This window comes from Aristolochia californica, unplaced genomic scaffold (genome assembly GCF_029961685.1).
Source record: "Aristolochia californica isolate CCGP_79_NKW_82.1479 unplaced genomic scaffold, dmAriCali1.0.hap1 SCAF_6, whole genome shotgun sequence".
Lineage (NCBI taxonomy): Eukaryota > Viridiplantae > Streptophyta > Magnoliopsida > Piperales > Aristolochiaceae > Aristolochia > Aristolochia californica.
This window is the reverse complement of record NW_027182257.1, coordinates 2,425,971-2,444,678: the sequence shown is the minus strand read 5'-3', so window position 1 is coordinate 2,444,678 and position 18,708 is coordinate 2,425,971. Positions and strand designations below refer to the sequence as shown.

Here is an 18,708-nt window from a genome sequence, read left to right as displayed (position 1 = left end):
TTACGGTCAAAATTTACTATCTTAATTAGTCTAGATACTTGAAGTGATTCTAATAAATTTGTATGTTTAAAAGGAATTTAGATTTCACGTTAATGGAGAAGAAGGGGATTATGATGAGATTAGATGAGTACAGGAACCAGTATGATCGTAATCTTTTATAGCTATATTGAGATCCATCAACCATGTCTTTGAATATGTTCTTCATGGTTTGCTTTGCTTATCGCGCATGGCATCATATCGGCACCACGTCTGTAACTTCGTAGAATCAGGATTTCTGAATTCTCACACGATCTGAGCTCGACCAAAACGAGAAGAATGAAACACCTACCTCCACACTCCCTCCCCTTCTCGTTGCGTTATCGGCATATCGCTTGCCTCGAAGTGCAGACCGTTCTCGTCACCTGCTCTCGTTTATAAAGTCTTTACGACAGCTCTTCCATTATAACCCTTTTCCTTTTTTCGTTTCCGTCAATCACCAACGCGCGGAAGTCTTTGCAACAATGGCAATGGACGCCGTCCGGGTTCTCGTCACCGGCGCTGCTGGTAAGTGTTTAGGAAGTTGCTTTGTCTAATTTCGTTTCAAATTTAGAGATTGAGTTTGGCCACTAAATTTGGCTTCAATGTGAGATGTGTTTTATATTGGATCCCATCGATGAAGTTCTTTTCTTGTGATTTGAGACATCGAAGCAAAAAGCAGCATGCAATTCTTTTGCGAAAGAATTTTACTTTGGAATGTGGATGCCTTCAATAGGAGGTCTGCCCTGAGTTCCTTGACACAGTATTTATTAGCCTGATCCTGGAATGCAGTTTTACTTCTTCATACTTGTTACGAAATTGTTTGTTTTGCACTTCCGTTAAATGGTTGATGTAATGCTTCATTGGAGGTTTCAATTCATCTCGAACTCTCTGTCTCTCTTCAGAAGTTTCATTGATTATCTGATCCATTCGCCAAAATTGGAGAAATCACCGTTAACAGTATTGGTGACCGGTGCTGCAGGCGTGTGATTCATTTATTTTATTCTTTTCCTTTTCTCTGGCTACTTTCACAACCTTGTCTTGTTGGGGCATTAACAACGGTTAAGGCCAAAGTTAAATAAACGATCTTCCTTATCCTAGCACAGAGTTCGCAAGACTATGGATGCTCACTTGCTTCTTGGCATGTGCCTGCTGTAGTCTTCAGATTCATGCATGAAAAACTAGCATTTTATACCCGGTGGACAGGAATTCTTCTATCCTGCTTGTCTCCTTTTTTATATTTCTTACCATTTTATGCAATTACAGCTTGGATAATACTGACTAATCGACGAGACTTGCACATTTGATTGAACAGTAGTGATTGACCTAACTCCATTTGTTTGTCCAGGACAAATTGGCTACGCCCTTGTCCCCATGATTGCAAGAGGGGTAATGCTGGGGCCAGACCAACCTGTGATTCTGCACATGCTGGACATACCCCCAGCAGCTGAAGCCTTGAATGGGGTGAAGATGGAGTTGATTGATGCTGCATTTCCTCTCCTCAAGGGTAACCCTTCATTTTGAAAATTTGCTGTGGCAACTATTCAATGTTTATCTTTTCTAAATCAGATGAAAATATCTATATTTACCGTTCCTCTATCAAATTGAATGAGAGATACTGCTTATGTCTGAGATGGATGTATGCCGTGTAGGTGTTGTAGCCACAACCAATGTGGTTGAAGCTTGTACTGGTGTAAATATAGCTGTTATGGTTGGCGGCTTCCCTCGGAAGGAGGGGATGGAAAGGAAAGATGTGATGGCTAAAAATGTTTCAATTTATAAAGCTCAAGCTTCAGCACTGGAGCTGCATGCAGCAGCAGGTTGCAAGGTAACATGTTATTGCTTAATAGTCACTGAGTTTCAATTTCCAGGTTTCTTTCTTTCTTTTTTTCTTTTTTTTGGTTTTTTAGAAATATTCATTTTGCAGGTGCTGGTTGTGGCTAATCCTGCAAACACCAATGCTCTCATTCTGAAAGAATTTGCCCCATCAATTCCTGAAAAGAACATCACATGCCTCACACGCCTTGACCATAATAGAGCTCTTGGTCAAATCTCTGAGAGGCTAAATGTCCATGTCAGTGCAGTGAAGAATGCCATCATATGGGGAAATCACTCCTCCACTCAATATCCTGATGTTAACCATGCAACTGTTACCATCAACAGTAGGGAGAAGCCTGTTCGAGAACTTGTTGCAAATGATGAATGGTAAATTTTGACCAAGTTGTACTTCAGTTCCTATCAATGGCATAGTTTTTGCCTCTACAGTTTTACTGAAAGTCTCCATAATTGTAACGAAGGTTGAACACAGAGTTCATAACAACTGTACAACAGAGAGGTGCAGCAATCATCAAAGCAAGAAAGCTGTCAAGCGCACTGTCCGCTGCAAGTTCTGCTTGTGATCATATACGTGATTGGGTTCTGGGAACACCCAAGGTATTTAGTTTTTGTTTTCCTTCTTCAATGAAATTTCCGTATCTTCCACACAAAATTTTGTTGCTGATCATATATTTTTTTTCTCCAGGGAACATGGGTTTCCATGGGAGTTTATTCTGATGGGTCTTATAGCATTCCTGCTGGTATTATCTACTCCTTTCCTGTTGCTTGTGAGAATGGAGAATGGTCAATCGTGCAAGGTAAATTCTTTTAGTCCCCTGTGGTCACCAGCTTGGCATCAAACTAGCTAAGTTTCAGAGTAAATAAATTTTAGTTTTTTAAAGCTGTTGGAAGTACAGTGGATTGATAATCCCACTTCAGAATGAAAAATTCACTACTGTTCTTCTCTTTTGTAAAGAGTAATCTTTCCAAACATTCTCTACTCAGTTGCATCCGTCCTAAACCTAAAATTGGCACACCTAAGATTTAATAGTCTTATTTTTGCTTCTGAACTCCTCAATCCATGCCTATTCTTTACTCCAATTGCCTATTCAATAGGACAAAGAAGCTGCATTGCGTTGAATTTTCTCTCATAAGCTTCCATTGCAGGTCTGAAAATTGACGAGTTCTCAAGGACCAAGATGGATACAACAGCTAATGAACTTGTTGAGGAGAAGTCTCTGGCATACTCTTGCCTAAATTAGTGAGATCACTTCCATACCTCAATTCCAGAAGGGAAAGGATGTCATCATTTTCTAAAAAATAATTAAACTGATAACTCTCCACTGTTTTGCAGCAATCAGTTTACTCTTTATTGTCTTTTAAGCAAATTGTAAATTTTGACACCGTTACTGGTTTTGAATAAATTTGTTATCTTCACACTGTGCTTATATTATGATGCTTATATTATGAATGTATCGGCTAATCTGCATTCAGAGATGCAGATCAATCGGCCATTTTGATTAGTTCTGCCCAGTCTCCGCCTCTTCCAACAGGAGTGAGACTTTTAAGCGTGTTGCTTTGTAACTTTTCAGAGTAACTATATCTAGAATTAAAGAAACTTTAGATCATAAAAAAGCTTTATACAGACACCCATCCCAACATATAAAAAACTCAATATTTTTTTTTTTTTGGGGGTAACCGGAAGGTCAGAAGTAACTCGTTTCAGCAGAGCAGAGTAGTTAACCTTCTTCAACCACCACAATGTTACATGCATATGCTACTGATATGTAATTAACAATTCCAGTACTACACTCAAAATGGAGCAGTGCGCTCTTCGAGACCACTGCGGTAACTCAAACAAAAATATGGACTAAAACACAACCTTATATGTTACAGAACTGTCTTCCTACTACCACTTCAGACATTTGAGAAGTGCAGCATGAATACGGTGACACCTCATGGCATGTTGAGTCAACTATTTGAGGGTTAAAATGTAGAGAAACAGAGCGAATGCAAGTCACGCTGCTCTTGGCCACAACATTGAAGATATCATTCGCCATCAAATGATTATTGCTGAAAATGTGTTACATTGCCTTGTATGCCAACCACCCTTTCTGGTCTTAAATCATTTAGTTCCACAGTCAAATTTGTTTGATTGGAACTGTAATTGTAAACACTCGGTGCTGCCTTGCATACACAGGAGTAAGGAAATTCAAGGAACTCACCTTTCCCTGGTTTCATCTCTCCTGGATCTCCCATAAAACCTCTCTGATATGCCTTAACTTTCTTGGAAAATGTCTTCCAGTCTATCATATTCCGAGCAATGAACAGCGAGCTCAGTTTTTTTGCATTAGGTCTGATTGTTCTTTTGTGTCCCATGTATCTCCTGAGATTCATATCAGAATAGAACATTATCAACTCAAAGGAAGTAGATAATTTCATGGAATTCATGGAATTCGGGGATCAAACAAAACAAAAAACAGTATCTGATCTCCTGCGCAACTACTCATAGACAAACAAACATGCTCCTAGAGAAGTAACACTTTCCATTATCACTTACTAATCCTTGACCAGTTTGTGAATCTCTTCACACAGGAATCTGCATGCCTCATCAACTCATAAAACGAAGCCACATGAAAAAGAAGAGAATTGGTACGAAGGAAACATGGAGCCATTACCTTCGACCTGCTAAAAGCTTAGCCATGTTGCCATTGTTATTGGTCACAAAGACATCACTTTCCTCGCAGACAATGTAATCAATAGCAGCAAGTCGGGAAGAGAAGGATAGAAAGGGTTTCAGTCCCTGGCCAGCAAGCATTTCTTTTGTGTAGAGATTTGGGAACAGCTGTCGCAGCGGTCTTAGGGTCTCTTCTCCACCATATATTTCTCCAGATGCAATATAAAGATTCGTATCATTTCCAAAACCAAGTGCCCTCAGCATCAAGCCCACCTCGTTAGGAGCGAGTGGACACTTGCCACGTTTCCGCTCTCCATCTGGACTCATTTCCTTTTAAAGATCAAAATAATGTCACTAAAGAATAAGATGAAAGAAGAGAGTGCCACATAGGTAATAAGGATAAACAACAAAACTTAAAAGAGATTGAGATGTATTACCAACCGAGAAGAAAAAATTAGTCAACCATTTTTACGCAAAAATTTAAAAGAAAGTGTTACTCAATTGAACTTTAAAGAAGGATAATTATCATAAGTCTGGAATAAACGTTTCTTTATAGATTTGACTGCTCGAACAAGACCAAGCTGCCAACAAAGATAAAAGCCTTAGTGTTGAACCTCACTCAACATGGCTACTGGAAGGAAATGCCAAGATAAGCACATGACTCTTCACAGACTAACCTTAACTTTGGCATGAAATTCAACAGGATGCTTTTAGAAAGGTGCTTTTGTATCATTCAACCATAACTCTGGCATCAAAAGCCAGATGTCCAGAACATTTGTAAACAAAAAACAATTTATGTACTGAAGTTTATGTACTCACAGGCAGATTAGGCCACTGTTTACGGATTTTAGCCAGGTCATTCCTTTCTTTGTCCCCTCCACCATAATAACAGCCGGAAAATGCAAGCATATCAGGTTCAAACCTGTAAAGGTGAAAAATAAATCGACTTCAGACCAATTATAAACACCAGATGACAGATATTATAAAAATGCAGTAAAGAAGTATAAAGATGTCCTAAGATGTCATCCACAAGAGATGAGAAGCTGTGCAACTACACTCCAGAGAAATAGGATGCAATTTCTTTTTCAGAGAAGTACTTCAGAGCAAAAGGATAGGTGTAGAAATGCTGGTGGACAGTCACTTGGAAAATGGAATTCAAAGGAAGGAAGCAATTCCCTGCAGAAATACATCTAGAGTAAAAAAATTTGAAGGATAATCTAACCATGTCCTAGACTGCAGCACATGAATCATTAACACATAAAACACTTAAAATGACAATGAAACAATAGAAGGGTACACATCGCATGGAAAAGTGATAAGACTGTTCTTGATGTAGCATTCTCTACACGGTATGTAAGAATAGAATTGGAAACAATAATTGAATTACAGGGCACAATAATGATTTTGTTCAAAGTCCTCTTTCTATCAAATCATAAGAGAACAGATCCAAATTTCTATTTTAGTTCCCGCTTTTTTTCAATTTTTTTTATAACATTCTTCATCACCTTGTACAGCTACAGGTTCAAGTTTCTATTTTCCGAGAAAAATATCAGAAAATACCTTAAGTGTACTGCAATGAAACGCGGGTTCATCTTCTGCATTTTCTTTACAATCTTTTGACCGATCTCTCTTATGGGTTTTACAAATCTCAAGGCATGAAAATTTACTCGGCAACGCAGCTTTTGCAGGTCCTCATTAAGACTGTTTGTGAGCCTGTAATCAAATTTAGTCAACTGCACAACCTGCAAGACAAACGAACAAGGTCATCAGTTTCTATTTATTTGTATGTCCAAACACGCATAATACTAGTACAACGTGCTTCATGGACAACATTTAAAATTTTAGGCTGCAGAGACGGGACAGCTTCAGGAGCCAACTAATGGAGTGTAAAAGAGCAAACAAATTTTTATCTGATTTAAGAAGCATAAGCTAGTCAATTTTCTCCTTAAAAGTATCAAAAGAGTGAGAAAAAGACTGAGGGCTTACACCAGAAAAAAGTTGACGAATTCAAGTTTAAAAAAGAGGAAGAAAGTACAAAATTTTCTATTTGTTTGTACTTGTCTATTGTTTCCATACATTTATCATGAAAAGGAAACCTGCCTTGTAATTCTTCAAGCAGATTGTGAGTATAGCTATGGAAATAATATATTGTGAAGCTAATAACCAAGTTAAATAGATAGACCAAATACAACCTAAACAGAAGAATCTAAAATGAAGAGAAGGTAGTAGCCTCCTTACGGTCCTCCTCAAGAGAATTGGCAGCACTTGATCCAGGTAATACTCAGGATTTGATCTCCTTGGAACACGCATAGTGTACGGAGGTCTTTCCATAGATCTCATGACCTTATCAGGAACTCTTTTGACAATAGTAATGTCCTTCGAGAGGGAGGAAATGAACCAACCAACATCAAAAATGTTCGAAAAGTCACTGTATGTCAAGGATGGCTTTTGTCATGACAATGATAGCAGTAAAATTACTATCAAATCACTTTGAAAAGAGAATCCAGAGTACCTATCATCTTTCCAAAAGGAAAAGTGATCCAGCTCGGGCAAAACTAGTGTAGCATTCAGAATTCGAGCAACAACAACTGCATCGGTTATCTGTGTATGCAGAAATGCTGATGAACATCATTAAATAAAAGACATGACAGTAAATAAATTAAAGATAAAAACAAATAAAAATATTTATTGTTGAAATCCACCTACAAATGTATTGCACGATGGAAAAGCACTGTTTACACTTTAACGCTTGTTGCTTTGCTAACTCAAGATGCATAAACATCAATGTAGTGTAAGTGACCATTGAGAAAGATTAGGCTTTGATAGTCCCATGTGTTTTCCTTACTAATGTAGGGAATGAAGTCACATCCTTACTCCATATCATGAAATACTATTGGTAATTAGACTCAAAACTGCTGCGTCTTAGTCAATGTTTCTTTGAGTGCGAGAGTATGAGTTGTTTTTCTCTTTTCTTTTCTTTTCTTCTCCAAATACTATCTCAGACCAGAAATCCCAATCTCAAATACATTTATGAAATTAAGAACCTCCATACTCACCCCTGTTCTTTGTTGGTTTAGTCCTCCACTTGTTGCAATAAGCAAATAGCCATTGGAGAGTCTCTCACGTACAGCAGCTAGTTTCAAAGATGATTAAAGAAAATGGAGCATCAAATGATTATAACAATATTCCCAGTAAAGATAGTAAAACACTAGAGTGAAAAATAAAGAACCAAAAAGCAAATAATACCGAGGATTGCTAATGTGCAAACACCCCTGAAGATTTGTCTGAATTACCATTTAAGAGAAATGGATACTATATGAAGCATAACTTTGACGATTTTATATACACAAAATGAAAAAATAAATAATCTTGAAAACTACTCAATAAAGGTTACAAAAGTGACTTGAGGTTCTAGAGATTTTCCAGAACGGACAGACCATTCACAATTCTGTTTGTAACAATCCACAGATGGAAAGGAAAAACGTGTTTCGTTGCAGGGTCCTTTTAAAAGAAAAGCATTTGTAAGGGGATGGATGTGAGGGAAGCAAATATTAGAGGAACATTTCCCTGGGTGGCTTGTAAGTTTTTAGGGAGTAAAGATTGAGGGCTGGGAACTAGACTAGAAAGAAAAAAAAAAAGCAATTGTATTCTTCCATAATGAAATATTACAAAAAAAAAGCGAAGCAACATGATTTACAGCAAGAGAAAAACTCGAACTGGATCACTTATTCATCAGGATAGACATCTGATGGGCCAAGCTATCTATTTATTCAGGTAAGAAGACACCTCATTTGTAAAGGAACAATGTATATTCAGTCTATTCCATTTACAATGTAAATGGATATTGAAAAATGAATAATTTCATCATCTCATACAGATATTTATCATTAACCAATACACTATTATAACTGGATGGTAAAAGTGATTGAGTGGATAAGCTAGTCAAGTTGCCCTACTGAGGTAGTATGGTGCGTAAATATGGAAGCAGTAGCTGAAGAACATTAAGGAAAATTTGAAACCACCAAAAACATTTCAAGATGTATGAGAGAAAGCAGAAGAAAAAAAGGAAGAGAAAAAGAAAACAGACTAGTTTTAATACTTTCCCTTCTTTCAAAGTCAGCAACTATCTAGTTCTAGTGGTTTCTCAACCTGAACATCAACAAGTTTCTGTTTGGCAGCATCTGTAGTCGAAGTCTCTTTTTTAGTTCAATAGTAGCTGTTTGTTCTCAAAAAGTCTAGATCAGCAAGTTTATGATTAGCAGTTTCTTTTCTAGCTAGTTGTTGGAATTCTTTCCATGGCTAGTTTTTCACGTTTAGAAAGTCAACATTCAACTGAAAGTAGGCTATTCAGCTCTATCGTGGTGACATTACTTAATTTAGCAACTCTAGGAGGATAAAATTAGGGATCTGCTATAACTTTGATCAATTTTGAGTATAATACACCAGTTGCTGAGACAGCTATTTTTTTTATTTTTTATTTTGGTAATGTGAAAAACAAATTGTTAGCTTTATTCAATAGTGCTATCTACTGTTAGCTACTGTATAACCTCTGGTAGTTCAATATCTACATACTGAACTAGAGATCAAGAAATTTATGTAGTTGAGTTTATAGCTAGTTATTCAAACAAAAGGTATATCAACCAGATTTGCCTTTAATAACTCCTGTGGTTTTACCATCCTATCTTTAGTGTAGGTTCAGACTAGTGGAAAACTTCAAGTTTATACATGAGGGTAAAGTTGCACAACTGCTGCCAACCAGATGAATTAAAGTACAAATTCTGACTTCTGGCTGAAATGAGACAAGTAAATCACTGGAGACTTCATGACAGGATTTCCCATGATGGAAACTTAGATTGTGCATTTTAACATGTAGTTACTTAAAATATGGGGACAGCTAGCTTACAATTGTTTTCTACTTGATGGAACCTTGGCATCGCACCACAGGAGTTTCAGTTTCTTCCCTTACATAAGATATACTGAGAATTTTGGAGACTGGTATCACACCATGAGCTGAATGACATTAGCACAAGGCAACAAAGTCATGGAGATCAAGGTCAAGGGTACAATTAAAGAAACAGTTAGAGAACAACTCCAATGAGAAGATCCAATATGTAATTGACTTCTTATTGAGTGTGCAGAAACCAAAATACCTAAAAAAATCATAACAATTAAAGCACAAGATTGTAACCCACAAATTATAACAGCCCAAGACCTCTGTTTAAAGAAAATAATTCAAATAAGTTACAGAAGGGTAAAATCTACTTCCAATCACAGATATAGAGGAAAGATAAAAGGAAAATATAAATTGTATCTACAACAGGAGAAAGAGCTTACGGGCAAAATCACGGCTTCTTTCACTACAACCATAGTAGAACTTGGAATACTCTGATTTCCATATATCAATTTGGGCTTGACGACCTCTAACCTGCATAAATTTAAATATACTAGCTTTTAACTAGTTGTATGGACTAAAAAATGATACTGCACTCTAATCCATATCATCATTAAATAAAATAAATAAATAAAGTACAATAACGAAGCAGGAATGGCAAAAAAAAAAAAAAAAAGGAAATTATCATCTTAATCTGAGTAATGGTATCTGAGAGCTTGTAATCGAGGAATATAGATACCAATCTCTTGGACTGGCAGTAATGCAACAAAGTAAGAAATTCAGACAAACGAAACACAACATAAAAAATGAAACTGAATAAAAAATGGAACAGATTATTGGATTTTAGTGTTTCAGAAAACAAGATCCTCCTCAAGTAAGCTGTTTCCGAAGCTTAGGGAAAAAAGGAAAAAAATAAAATAGAAAGTTTATAGTGGAGACCGTTCCAACATACGTAACCACCTCCTCGCACTCTGATTATAACAACAATTACATGTTGTCAAGATGTAAAGAGTTTCATCTATCTTCAGCGCTACCTAAATTAAACGAAAAATTGACAGAGCTTGAATTTTTCTACAGGACCCAAAGCATCGTATTATGGAAGTCATCCACTGCATGATCGAAATTATAAAGAAGCGCCAAAAAAGAGTTCAGAAATCGAAGTTAGCATTATACTTCACATATTAATGACTGCAAAATAAAATATTTTACTCTCGAAAAGCCAGGAGAACTACGAGTTCACGATAAACGACTTTTCGGTAATCTCAAATGAACGCGATCAAAGATTCGATTAAAACAGATTAAAATTCAACAGGAAGTAACAATATACACATCTACGAAGCGAAGCAATACTATGACACTGGAGTAGAGGAACTTCATTCAACCCTGCAATTAACAAGTACCAGCGTAGTGTACAGAGCTCGTTTCATTCCACGCTGAGAGTACCAGTCAGTGTGCCACTCAGTATCAGGGACATCGTACCCGATGAACAGAGAGAACAAACCGAGGCCGAATAGAAGCAGACCACACAGAAAAGTCCTCAGTGTTGCCTTCCTCGGTAACCTCCAGTTCTGCAGAAAATGCGTCTGCGTGGCTATAAAAGCAGCCAACCTCCTCGGCGACAAGTGACGGCACAATCTCTCAAGATTACATATCCACAACTCCGCCATTTCATTATCACAAGATCCGCACCCTATAAACCAGAAGGATCCGCCTCTGGAAAAAGAAAAGTTCCTGAGCAGCTACTTTGTTTATTTATCTCAGCTGCAAGATGGAAACTAAGAGATCGCCCATTCGGAAATCATACACCAGATCCATCATCTCTTTCAGCAAGCCACTGTAAGTATCAGAATGTAAATGCTAGAATTAATGCGGCTTCAGGGAGTCTGCTTAAAGACCGTACAGTACGGAAACTGAGAACTTTCTACTACCGCCCCTCCTTTTCCCAAGCCCCTAAACGGGAAACGTCGCTAGATTAGGGTTTTGTTAAGGTTTAATGCGGGAACTTCCTCAGCGAGGACGGAGCAAAAGAGAGCGAGCGCAGAAACGAGCGACGGTCTGCGTCGCTTTTCCATTTTCCGAATCGAATGAAATATTGGGGATGATTCCGTGGAAGCAAGCAAGCTTTCATTAGCTTTCATTTGTATACATTAAAGCCTAACACCGTTACCCCAGTAACTGCCTCTTCTTGGATGGGCGTTCAAAGCCCAAGACGTGTTTACCGTGAGAAGCACCTGCGAAGCTAAACTACTCCAGGACGTTCGAGTTGACGAGTCTTGACTCTAGAGTCAAGACAGGGACTCGAAAGCGCTAAGCACCTAGCAGGTTAGTCCTCGGTTAGTCCTCTGTTGGTGGACCCGGATTTGTCCCTTCGTTTTGTTGCTTATATTAGACCACATAGGTTATTAGTAGGATAAAACTTTAATGTCATGTCGTAGAAAATAAATTTGGTTTAAATTTTAATTTTTTAATTAAGAGATAAATCTCATTGTTAAAAACTTAAAGATTTATATAAATTATTAAATAAATATATTCATTTATTTTAAATTAAATTTCAAAAAATAATTTAAAGAATCGTCTCACGAACTAAGAAGTTTGGCTTAGCAATTATTTCGAGCCTGGTTTGAATGGTGGGGGAGCCGGTTTTACTTAGATTTGGTTCCACACCTCCTGGGTCGTATATGTACGTGAGACTACTTTAGCGGCGCCGAACGCTTTCCGTGAGGTGTTCGTTAAGTAGTCTTCGTCATTCTGTCAGTCAGAGCTCATAAACGCTGAAATAATGCAGATAATTCCAATTCGAAAACCGATTACTGAAGCCAAAAGGTGCATTTGGTATGATTAGTCTCTTCCACTTTAGTTAAAAAAAGCAGTCTTATTCCTCGGATGGGCTGCAGAGTGAGCCCCCTGGCCCTTACTTTCCCCGATTGGGATTTGCTTCTATGGATTTTCGGTCTTCTTCATCTCCCTCGCAATTGACAGATCTAGCTTTTCACGTTCCTTCTCCAGAAACTCTCCTTTTCTAATCCACAACTTAAATTCTGCCAGTTACCAGGGACCACAGACACTGCAACATCTCTCTTTATTGAGGAACACATGCTTAAATGAGATGAAGAAAAGCACAACAGATAGGAGATCAAGAACATATTGCGCGCTCTTCGGAATAATACAGGTAGATCCTTAAATATCAAGCTTAATTTAAGGTGCAAGTTGAGCCTAAATAGTACAGTTTAATCGCTCTTTGAACGGGAGACAGATCGGTAGTTTCTGAATCAAGAAAGCGAGATAATACATGTTTAATTGACGTACCAAATGTCAACTCTCCTCGTGCAGCAGATCCAAGGAAGATTGAAGTGAAGCCAAGCTGAAGTAAGTGACTGCTGTTGCAACCAATGAAAATAAATTTAATTACAGAAGCATTGCTTCAAATTGATCTGATGGTTGCGAAGATGCTGGAGTTGCCGCCTATCGCGGAGGCACGGGACAACCGTGGAGAAGCACAGTTAGCTTTTCATCTCTGAGTAATGCTGCTTTGACGATGAAGCTTTCTCTGACTAATCGCACGTCGACACTGTGTATTTTAAAAGGTGTTCGATGTTACATGTGCATACTGATTAGTCTTTTCTTTTGGTAGATGAGTGGAATGTGAATGCTTTCGTTGTCCACCACGAGCTTGAACAGTCTAAGCGAGTGTTACGGGTGAGGACTCATCTTTAAAGCTATTCTTTTAGATTTCTAATGTCAACTATTTTTTTTTTTTGTTTCCTGCAATAATTATCAGTATTATCAGGTTCACTCTGAACTCTTTCACCACTCATGAAATTGCAATTGCAAACGAGAGAAGGTAAAAAACCAGCACTGAGCTTGTTCACATAGTTTAATTGTTTAATAGAATGATAGAACAAACAATGTCAAATTACTTCTGAGGGAGGAAAGATGAGCCTCTCCCTCGTCACTGCAAAATGGCAAAACAAAAGGGAAAAAAGTTTTTCTTTCACACGTAAGAGGGAGGGATTGAAGCCCTCCTCCTACATCGCATGCATTTTTTTATCTTTTTCTACCAATTTAATCGTTAATACAACAATTAAGGTTGGTTGTACCTATAAAAAATTATAGAAAAACTGTACACATGAAATTTTTTTGTTTGATCATAATATATTGTGTTTTTGATGGTTTAGGAGTTGGAAAACTCTTTACCTTGTTCCTTTTGTCTACAAAATTTAAAGGAATGGAAATATGGATTTCCTTTTGCAGTTTGAAAATAATGGAAAAAATAAGTTAAGAACATACAAGTTCAAAAAAATCAGCTAAAGGGTGTTTACTTCCAAAGAAGTTTTCTTATTATTGTTTTCATGATTGTAAAATTGTTGTTAAAATTGGCATGCCTTTCTTTTTCTTATAACACTTTCAGTGTGTGTACGTGTGTGCATGTGTTGGAGAGGGGGATTGTGTTCCATTTTGACCTGTAATGAAATGGCAAATGCACTAGTTAAAACAAAAAACTTACTCAGTTTACATAATTCAATTTTTAATAATTAAGACATAAATTGACCACAGCAAAGCAAACAGATAAGGATGGTACCTGATCTAGGCCTTCCTAGGAGAGAGCAAAGACTTCCCCTATGTTGTAGTATTTTTTATTTTTTATGTTTGTATAATATTTTATTAAAAAATTACCAATTGAACAATTAGTTCAACTGGATCCAGCCACTTTTTAATCCAGTATCTGGCCAACTCCAATGACAATTTTTACAATTTTAATGAAATAAAAAACCTTGATGCATATATAAGGTACTAGCAGAACACTTTCTGTGCATAAGGGGAGAAAAAAAAATTGCCATATTATTTAGATGGATTGAACTCTTTATTTATTTATTTAATATATTATTTAGATATAATTAAGAAAAAAATCAACTAAAAAAGATAAATCGAATCTCACTAAATTCATTATGGTGGATTTGGGCCTCCCACGGTCACAAATCCATAAATCATGTTTTCCCGCTAGGGATCCACAAACCCACTGGAAAGAGAGAGAGGACTTCAATTAAAGTTCCGTTTGTCTGCCGTCTCGCGTGCTCTCCATTCCCTCGCTTCTCTCATTTCTTGACGGGTTGTCTATATGCTTCTGATCTGCAAATTTCTCCGTGCAAGTGAATAGTGGCCTTTTCGCGGTTTCGTGGTATTGCAGGTAAACTGTCTGACGCTGCCTATCAAGTTGAAGCTGTTCTGTGGAAGTTTGGACGGCTTTCTCCTAAATAGAATTTCCTATAGTAAAATTGGGTCATGCCGGACGAATTTAAACTGCAGTGCGGCTGTTGTTGCATATTCTTTCTTATGATTCTGTAGATGCATTTTAGCTCATTTCTGTAATTATAATATGCTATTTGTTGCTGATTATCAGCCAATGTAGATATGACTGGCATGGAGGTTTTGAAAGTGTGGCGACTAATACATGTTTGCTGAAATGCCTCGAAGAAACTATCTGTGAAGAGATGTGTAATGTGCTTTTCAAACAAAAATAAAAATATGTCACTTGAACTGATTCGTAACTAAGCTATTCCAACTAGTGAACATTAAAAGCATCAAAGCCATGATTTTAAGATATAAATTATGTATGTTATTCTCTGAAGAGTTAATTTCTATTTTCTTCATATCATATGATTAGTCTCTACTAGTTGTTAATGCTTTTCCATTGTGATGTGATTGACACTGTCTTCTTGAATGTTGAAAGTAATACAAGGAAGAAACTACATGTTTCTTTATTATAGGAGAGACAGGTAGGAAAAGTTCATATTTCATAATTAGGTATATTACACATAAAATTTGTCAGCTTATTCTAGATGATTTTTTTTCTTCAAAAAAATTGTTAAAAAATCAAATTTCCCTTATAGCTCAATTTAAAAGGCTTACAGCATCTTCTTCCAACCCAGAAAAACTCTAACAATATTTTTTATAGTGGACTTCCAATGGATGATGGTATGAAAGAATTTCAACAAAAGCTCATGGAAATTGAAACTGAAGCTGAGCATCTTCTTCTGGCACGACATCAGGTGAACTGAACTTTCTTTTATTCCTTATTATAATGAGTTTTGATTTTCGTTTTTTTAAGGTCCACCTGAACATTTTTGTCTGCATGCAGCTGGTTGAAAATGATAAAGTGAGAAATGCAAATAGAGAGGCCTTGACAGCTCTCAGAAAGAAAGCTAAGACCACAAAAACAAGTGTTCCAACTCCCTTTGAGTCAATCATGAAAGAAGTAGAGGGAGCAGAGTCAAAGACATTGGTGAAGGAGATATGCAGAACATGTGGCAATCATGACTCAATGGAGCCTACATGGATGATGTTTCCTGGTTCAGATGTTTTTGCTCGTGTGCCATTTCATGCAGCCCACACCATTTTAGAGAAAGGTATTCCAATCATTTGTTGGCATTGGTCATGAAAATAATGAGAAGGTTTAAGATAATTTGTGATTTAGGTCTTCAGAGTAAAAGAATGATAGGCAAGGAAAAGTGGATAAGTATAGACCAGTGAATTAAAATGATTTCTGTTGGCTTCTCGTTCACTTAGCTGTAAGATAGCAAAAGTGCAAGGAGATGACCTAAACTAATTTTCATCACCATCATTGTTCTTTAGGTGATAATTTTGTCAATTTGAAGCTGCTCCTGTACAGTGTAGCAGCTGGATTGAGCACAGGGTGTTGCAAGTAAACTTTAGACTGCAACTATTTTACTGCTACATGTTGTTAAAAAACTAAATTTTTTGTCACAAATAAAAACAAGGAATTTATTATTATTGTCTGTTTTCTTCAATTTTTGCTTTGATTATGCTGTTCTGCTTCTTCAAGAAAACTGTGATTTCTTAAGGGGTAAGGGAACTAGTTTTTGAGTATCAACTGTACTGTCCATGCTAGAATGTGAACTGTCTCTCAGTTTTGTCTCCTCACTCCCCATGGCATGTTTTCTTTGTTTTTTTAAAACCTGTAGCTACTGCCTTATTCAAATGCAAACAGGGCACTTTCCTTCTTCACTAGGTACTTCATTTAACTTTGTTTGTGGTAGTCAGGTAGCTGCCTTCATGTAACTCATGTTCTGAAAAGTTTGTAAATTTTTAGTTGGACATTTCTTGTATTTATTATGTTCCTTTTATGGTGTTTGAATCCACCTGTATTTTCTGATTTCAGATCAAGAACGACTAGATTATGAAACAAAAAAGTTACAGAGCCATGTAAAGGAGAAGTCATTTTCAATTTCAGAAAGTGGGGCTCTTGCCGACAAGATTAGTCCTGGTATCCTAAGATCTATGGTAACCTTAACTGACACATCAAAGTAGCTTAACCCAGTATATTACTTGTATCTCTGTTGGAGATGCTAGCAAGTTGATGAATGTTTTTGTGGGTCGGATGTTTCACTGTTTACGATTCATGAATTCTCAGATGAAAGGGTCTGCCTTTTACATAAAATGGCCGTCTTGGGGAAGCCTGGTGATGTTCTCGGTTGCCCTTGCACTCTTTTGTTGTAATATCTACATATATGAACTAACCTTTATGTATCTTCTCCATATCCAACTCTTTTACCCCGTGAAGCACCCTGGGAGGTCTGGTAAGAGGTTTCTGGGGACATTGCTAGAGAAAATAGGGAGAAAACAGGGTTGCCTGTATTGCCAATACATGTCAGATTTGAGGACGAAGGAAAGAAAATTTTCCACGCACAAATAGGATATGAGAGCCTATTTGGGTTGGTGAGGCCTTGGCATAATCCAACATCTGAACTTCTTTTATCCTCATTCATGATTGAATAGTCACCAATTTGTTTTGACCTGGATTGTCACAAGTAAAAAAAAAAATTATAAATTTGATTTCTAAATTGTGTATCTGGTTTATAAATTTAATCATCAAATAATTCAAATTTGAATTAGATAATTTATAACAGAAATTTTACATTAGTTTCTTGTCTCATATGTTAGTGATAATATTTATTTCACATTTTTATTTCTTTTATACCAAAATCAACTGAGAAGATGTTTCTTTTATTGTCTCACTGCATTATGTTTCATATCAGGTAGTACAACTGTTAGAAATTTTGACTTAGTTAACTCAGATTTTGGATGGGTCTGACTCGATTAGACCTCGTCTTGTGCTAGAATCGGTCCAATAAACTATGCTTGAGTCCAACTCAATTGAATGGACTCTGTGAGGAATCTTGTACTAGATTCAGTCTGATGGATTTGACTCGTGGCCAACTCAGTACAACTTCGTCATATTTCAAAGGTCGGCTTTTTTAGCTCATTATAGCCGGTTTGAGTCAGATTTTGAGAGTCCGGGCAACCCTAGTATCTATTACCTATTTGATTTAAGACTAATGACATTTCTACATTTGTAGATGTACAAGAAGAGGACACCGTGGGAGTTAAGGCGGTAACAAGCATTGGATTTCGACGAGTTCTTGAAAGCCCAAATCCATCATGGATTTTGCACCTCTTTCCACCGTTTTCTAAACTCACCCATTACCTCATGACATTTCTAAAGAAAAGGATAAGAATAAGAAAATTTATAAAATTTGATAGATCATAAGAGAAGAGTTCTAATGTTATTTGATAATTATTGATATCAAGAAAAGCCATCTCTCATCCTTATTCTCCAAGAGTTTTTTTTCTTTCTTTCTTTTTCCGTCCTCTGTGAGAGAACAATTCCATCTGACCATGATATTGTAGCTAAAAATGTAATTTTACGGCCATATGCGATCAATGATAAGAAGACCATCATCACAAGCAACTAAAGAATCAAACTATCAATATCATGGTCGGAAGTGGATTGTGAATAAAAGAAAGGAAAGAGGGCAAAAGTGAAAGATGGAATTGATGGAAATCGGGAGACACGTGAAGTGGAATGCCACTTAGTGGGTGGCAACTTATTCGTGGGCCCCCACAGCCTACTCCTTTTCTGTTTTCATCCTTTGTCAGAAGACAGAACTCAGAAATGTTTGCCAGCCCTGCAGTGCAGGCTGCAACACACATGCTTTATCTTCTCCTTTTCTAATCAGTCTCCACTTTCCCCTTCTTTACCAAAAGATCAAGTTTCTTATTTGCTAAGAAAAAAAACATGGAGCTGCGGGGCATCGAACCCCATGTCTCTCGCATGCAAAAGTGACAGCTCGACCATTTGACCTACATGCAATAAGGTATAGACGTAATGATATGATATTAAGTACATATGAAGACGAAAATGAGTGACCCAAGTTTAGAAACCTTTTCGCAAGTAAAAATAACAGATCTGACATTGATTTACGTGGGTAATAGCAATTTCCAGGCTACGTGT

The 18,708-nt window shown here is 37.0% G+C and overlaps 3 protein-coding genes across 3 annotated transcripts; 2 read left to right on the top strand and 1 right to left on the bottom strand.

Moving 5' to 3' along the window:
- Positions 1 to 242: 242 nt before the first annotated feature.
- Positions 243 to 3,303, top strand: LOC137933974 (malate dehydrogenase-like). Its single transcript, XM_068778132.1, has 7 exons — positions 243 to 543; positions 1,364 to 1,522; positions 1,668 to 1,843; positions 1,943 to 2,220; positions 2,313 to 2,448; positions 2,537 to 2,648; positions 2,998 to 3,303. Exons 1-7 carry the CDS (start codon positions 501 to 503, stop codon positions 3,090 to 3,092), a joined length of 999 nt encoding a protein of 332 aa, XP_068634233.1. The 5' UTR covers positions 243 to 500; the 3' UTR covers positions 3,093 to 3,303.
- A 574-nt stretch (positions 3,304 to 3,877) lies between these two features.
- On the bottom strand, positions 3,878 to 11,488 carry LOC137934002 (O-fucosyltransferase 29-like). The gene is made up of 9 exons (XM_068778173.1): positions 10,799 to 11,488; positions 9,842 to 9,932; positions 7,564 to 7,640; positions 7,020 to 7,108; positions 6,746 to 6,935; positions 6,068 to 6,249; positions 5,327 to 5,429; positions 4,509 to 4,837; positions 3,878 to 4,216 (listed from the first exon to the last, which is right to left on the bottom strand). The coding sequence occupies exons 1-9, from the start codon at positions 11,063 to 11,065 to the stop codon at positions 3,898 to 3,900; spliced, it is 1,647 nt and encodes a 548-aa protein (XP_068634274.1). The 5' UTR covers positions 11,066 to 11,488; the 3' UTR covers positions 3,878 to 3,897.
- A 2,951-nt stretch (positions 11,489 to 14,439) lies between these two features.
- Positions 14,440 to 17,069, top strand: LOC137935167 (uncharacterized). Its single transcript, XM_068779851.1, has 4 exons — positions 14,440 to 14,583; positions 15,352 to 15,445; positions 15,535 to 15,802; positions 16,576 to 17,069. The coding sequence occupies exons 2-4, from the start codon at positions 15,362 to 15,364 to the stop codon at positions 16,722 to 16,724; spliced, it is 501 nt and encodes a 166-aa protein (XP_068635952.1). The 5' UTR covers positions 14,440 to 14,583; positions 15,352 to 15,361; the 3' UTR covers positions 16,725 to 17,069.
- Positions 17,070 to 18,708: the final 1,639 nt, after the last annotated feature.

What these genes read in the sequence shown, in the direction of transcription:
- LOC137934002 (XM_068778173.1), bottom strand. Translation starts at nt 11,065, where the DNA reads ATGGCGGAGTTGTGGATATGTAATCTTGAGAGATTGTGCCGTCACTTG. An exon ending in GAGCTCTGTACACTACGCTG is followed by an intron (nt 9,933 to 10,798) that starts GTACTTGTTAAT and finishes AAATTTATGCAG; the next exon opens with GTTAGAGGTCGTCAAGCCCA. An exon ending in TTCATTGCAGTACACTTAAG is followed by an intron (nt 5,430 to 6,067) that starts GTATTTTCTGAT and finishes TCACCTTTACAG; the next exon opens with GTTTGAACCTGATATGCTTG.
- LOC137933974 (XM_068778132.1), top strand. Translation starts at nt 501, where the DNA reads ATGGCAATGGACGCCGTCCGGGTTCTCGTCACCGGCGCTGCTG. An exon ending in TCTCGTCACCGGCGCTGCTG is followed by an intron (nt 544 to 1,363) that starts GTAAGTGTTTAG and finishes TTGTTTGTCCAG; the next exon opens with GACAAATTGGCTACGCCCTT. An exon ending in CTTGTTGCAAATGATGAATG is followed by an intron (nt 2,221 to 2,312) that starts GTAAATTTTGAC and finishes ATTGTAACGAAG; the next exon opens with GTTGAACACAGAGTTCATAA.
- LOC137935167 (XM_068779851.1), top strand. Translation starts at nt 15,362, where the DNA reads ATGGATGATGGTATGAAAGAATTTCAACAAAAGCTCATGGAAATTGAA. An exon ending in TTCTTCTGGCACGACATCAG is followed by an intron (nt 15,446 to 15,534) that starts GTGAACTGAACT and finishes GTCTGCATGCAG; the next exon opens with CTGGTTGAAAATGATAAAGT. An exon ending in CCACACCATTTTAGAGAAAG is followed by an intron (nt 15,803 to 16,575) that starts GTATTCCAATCA and finishes TTCTGATTTCAG; the next exon opens with ATCAAGAACGACTAGATTAT.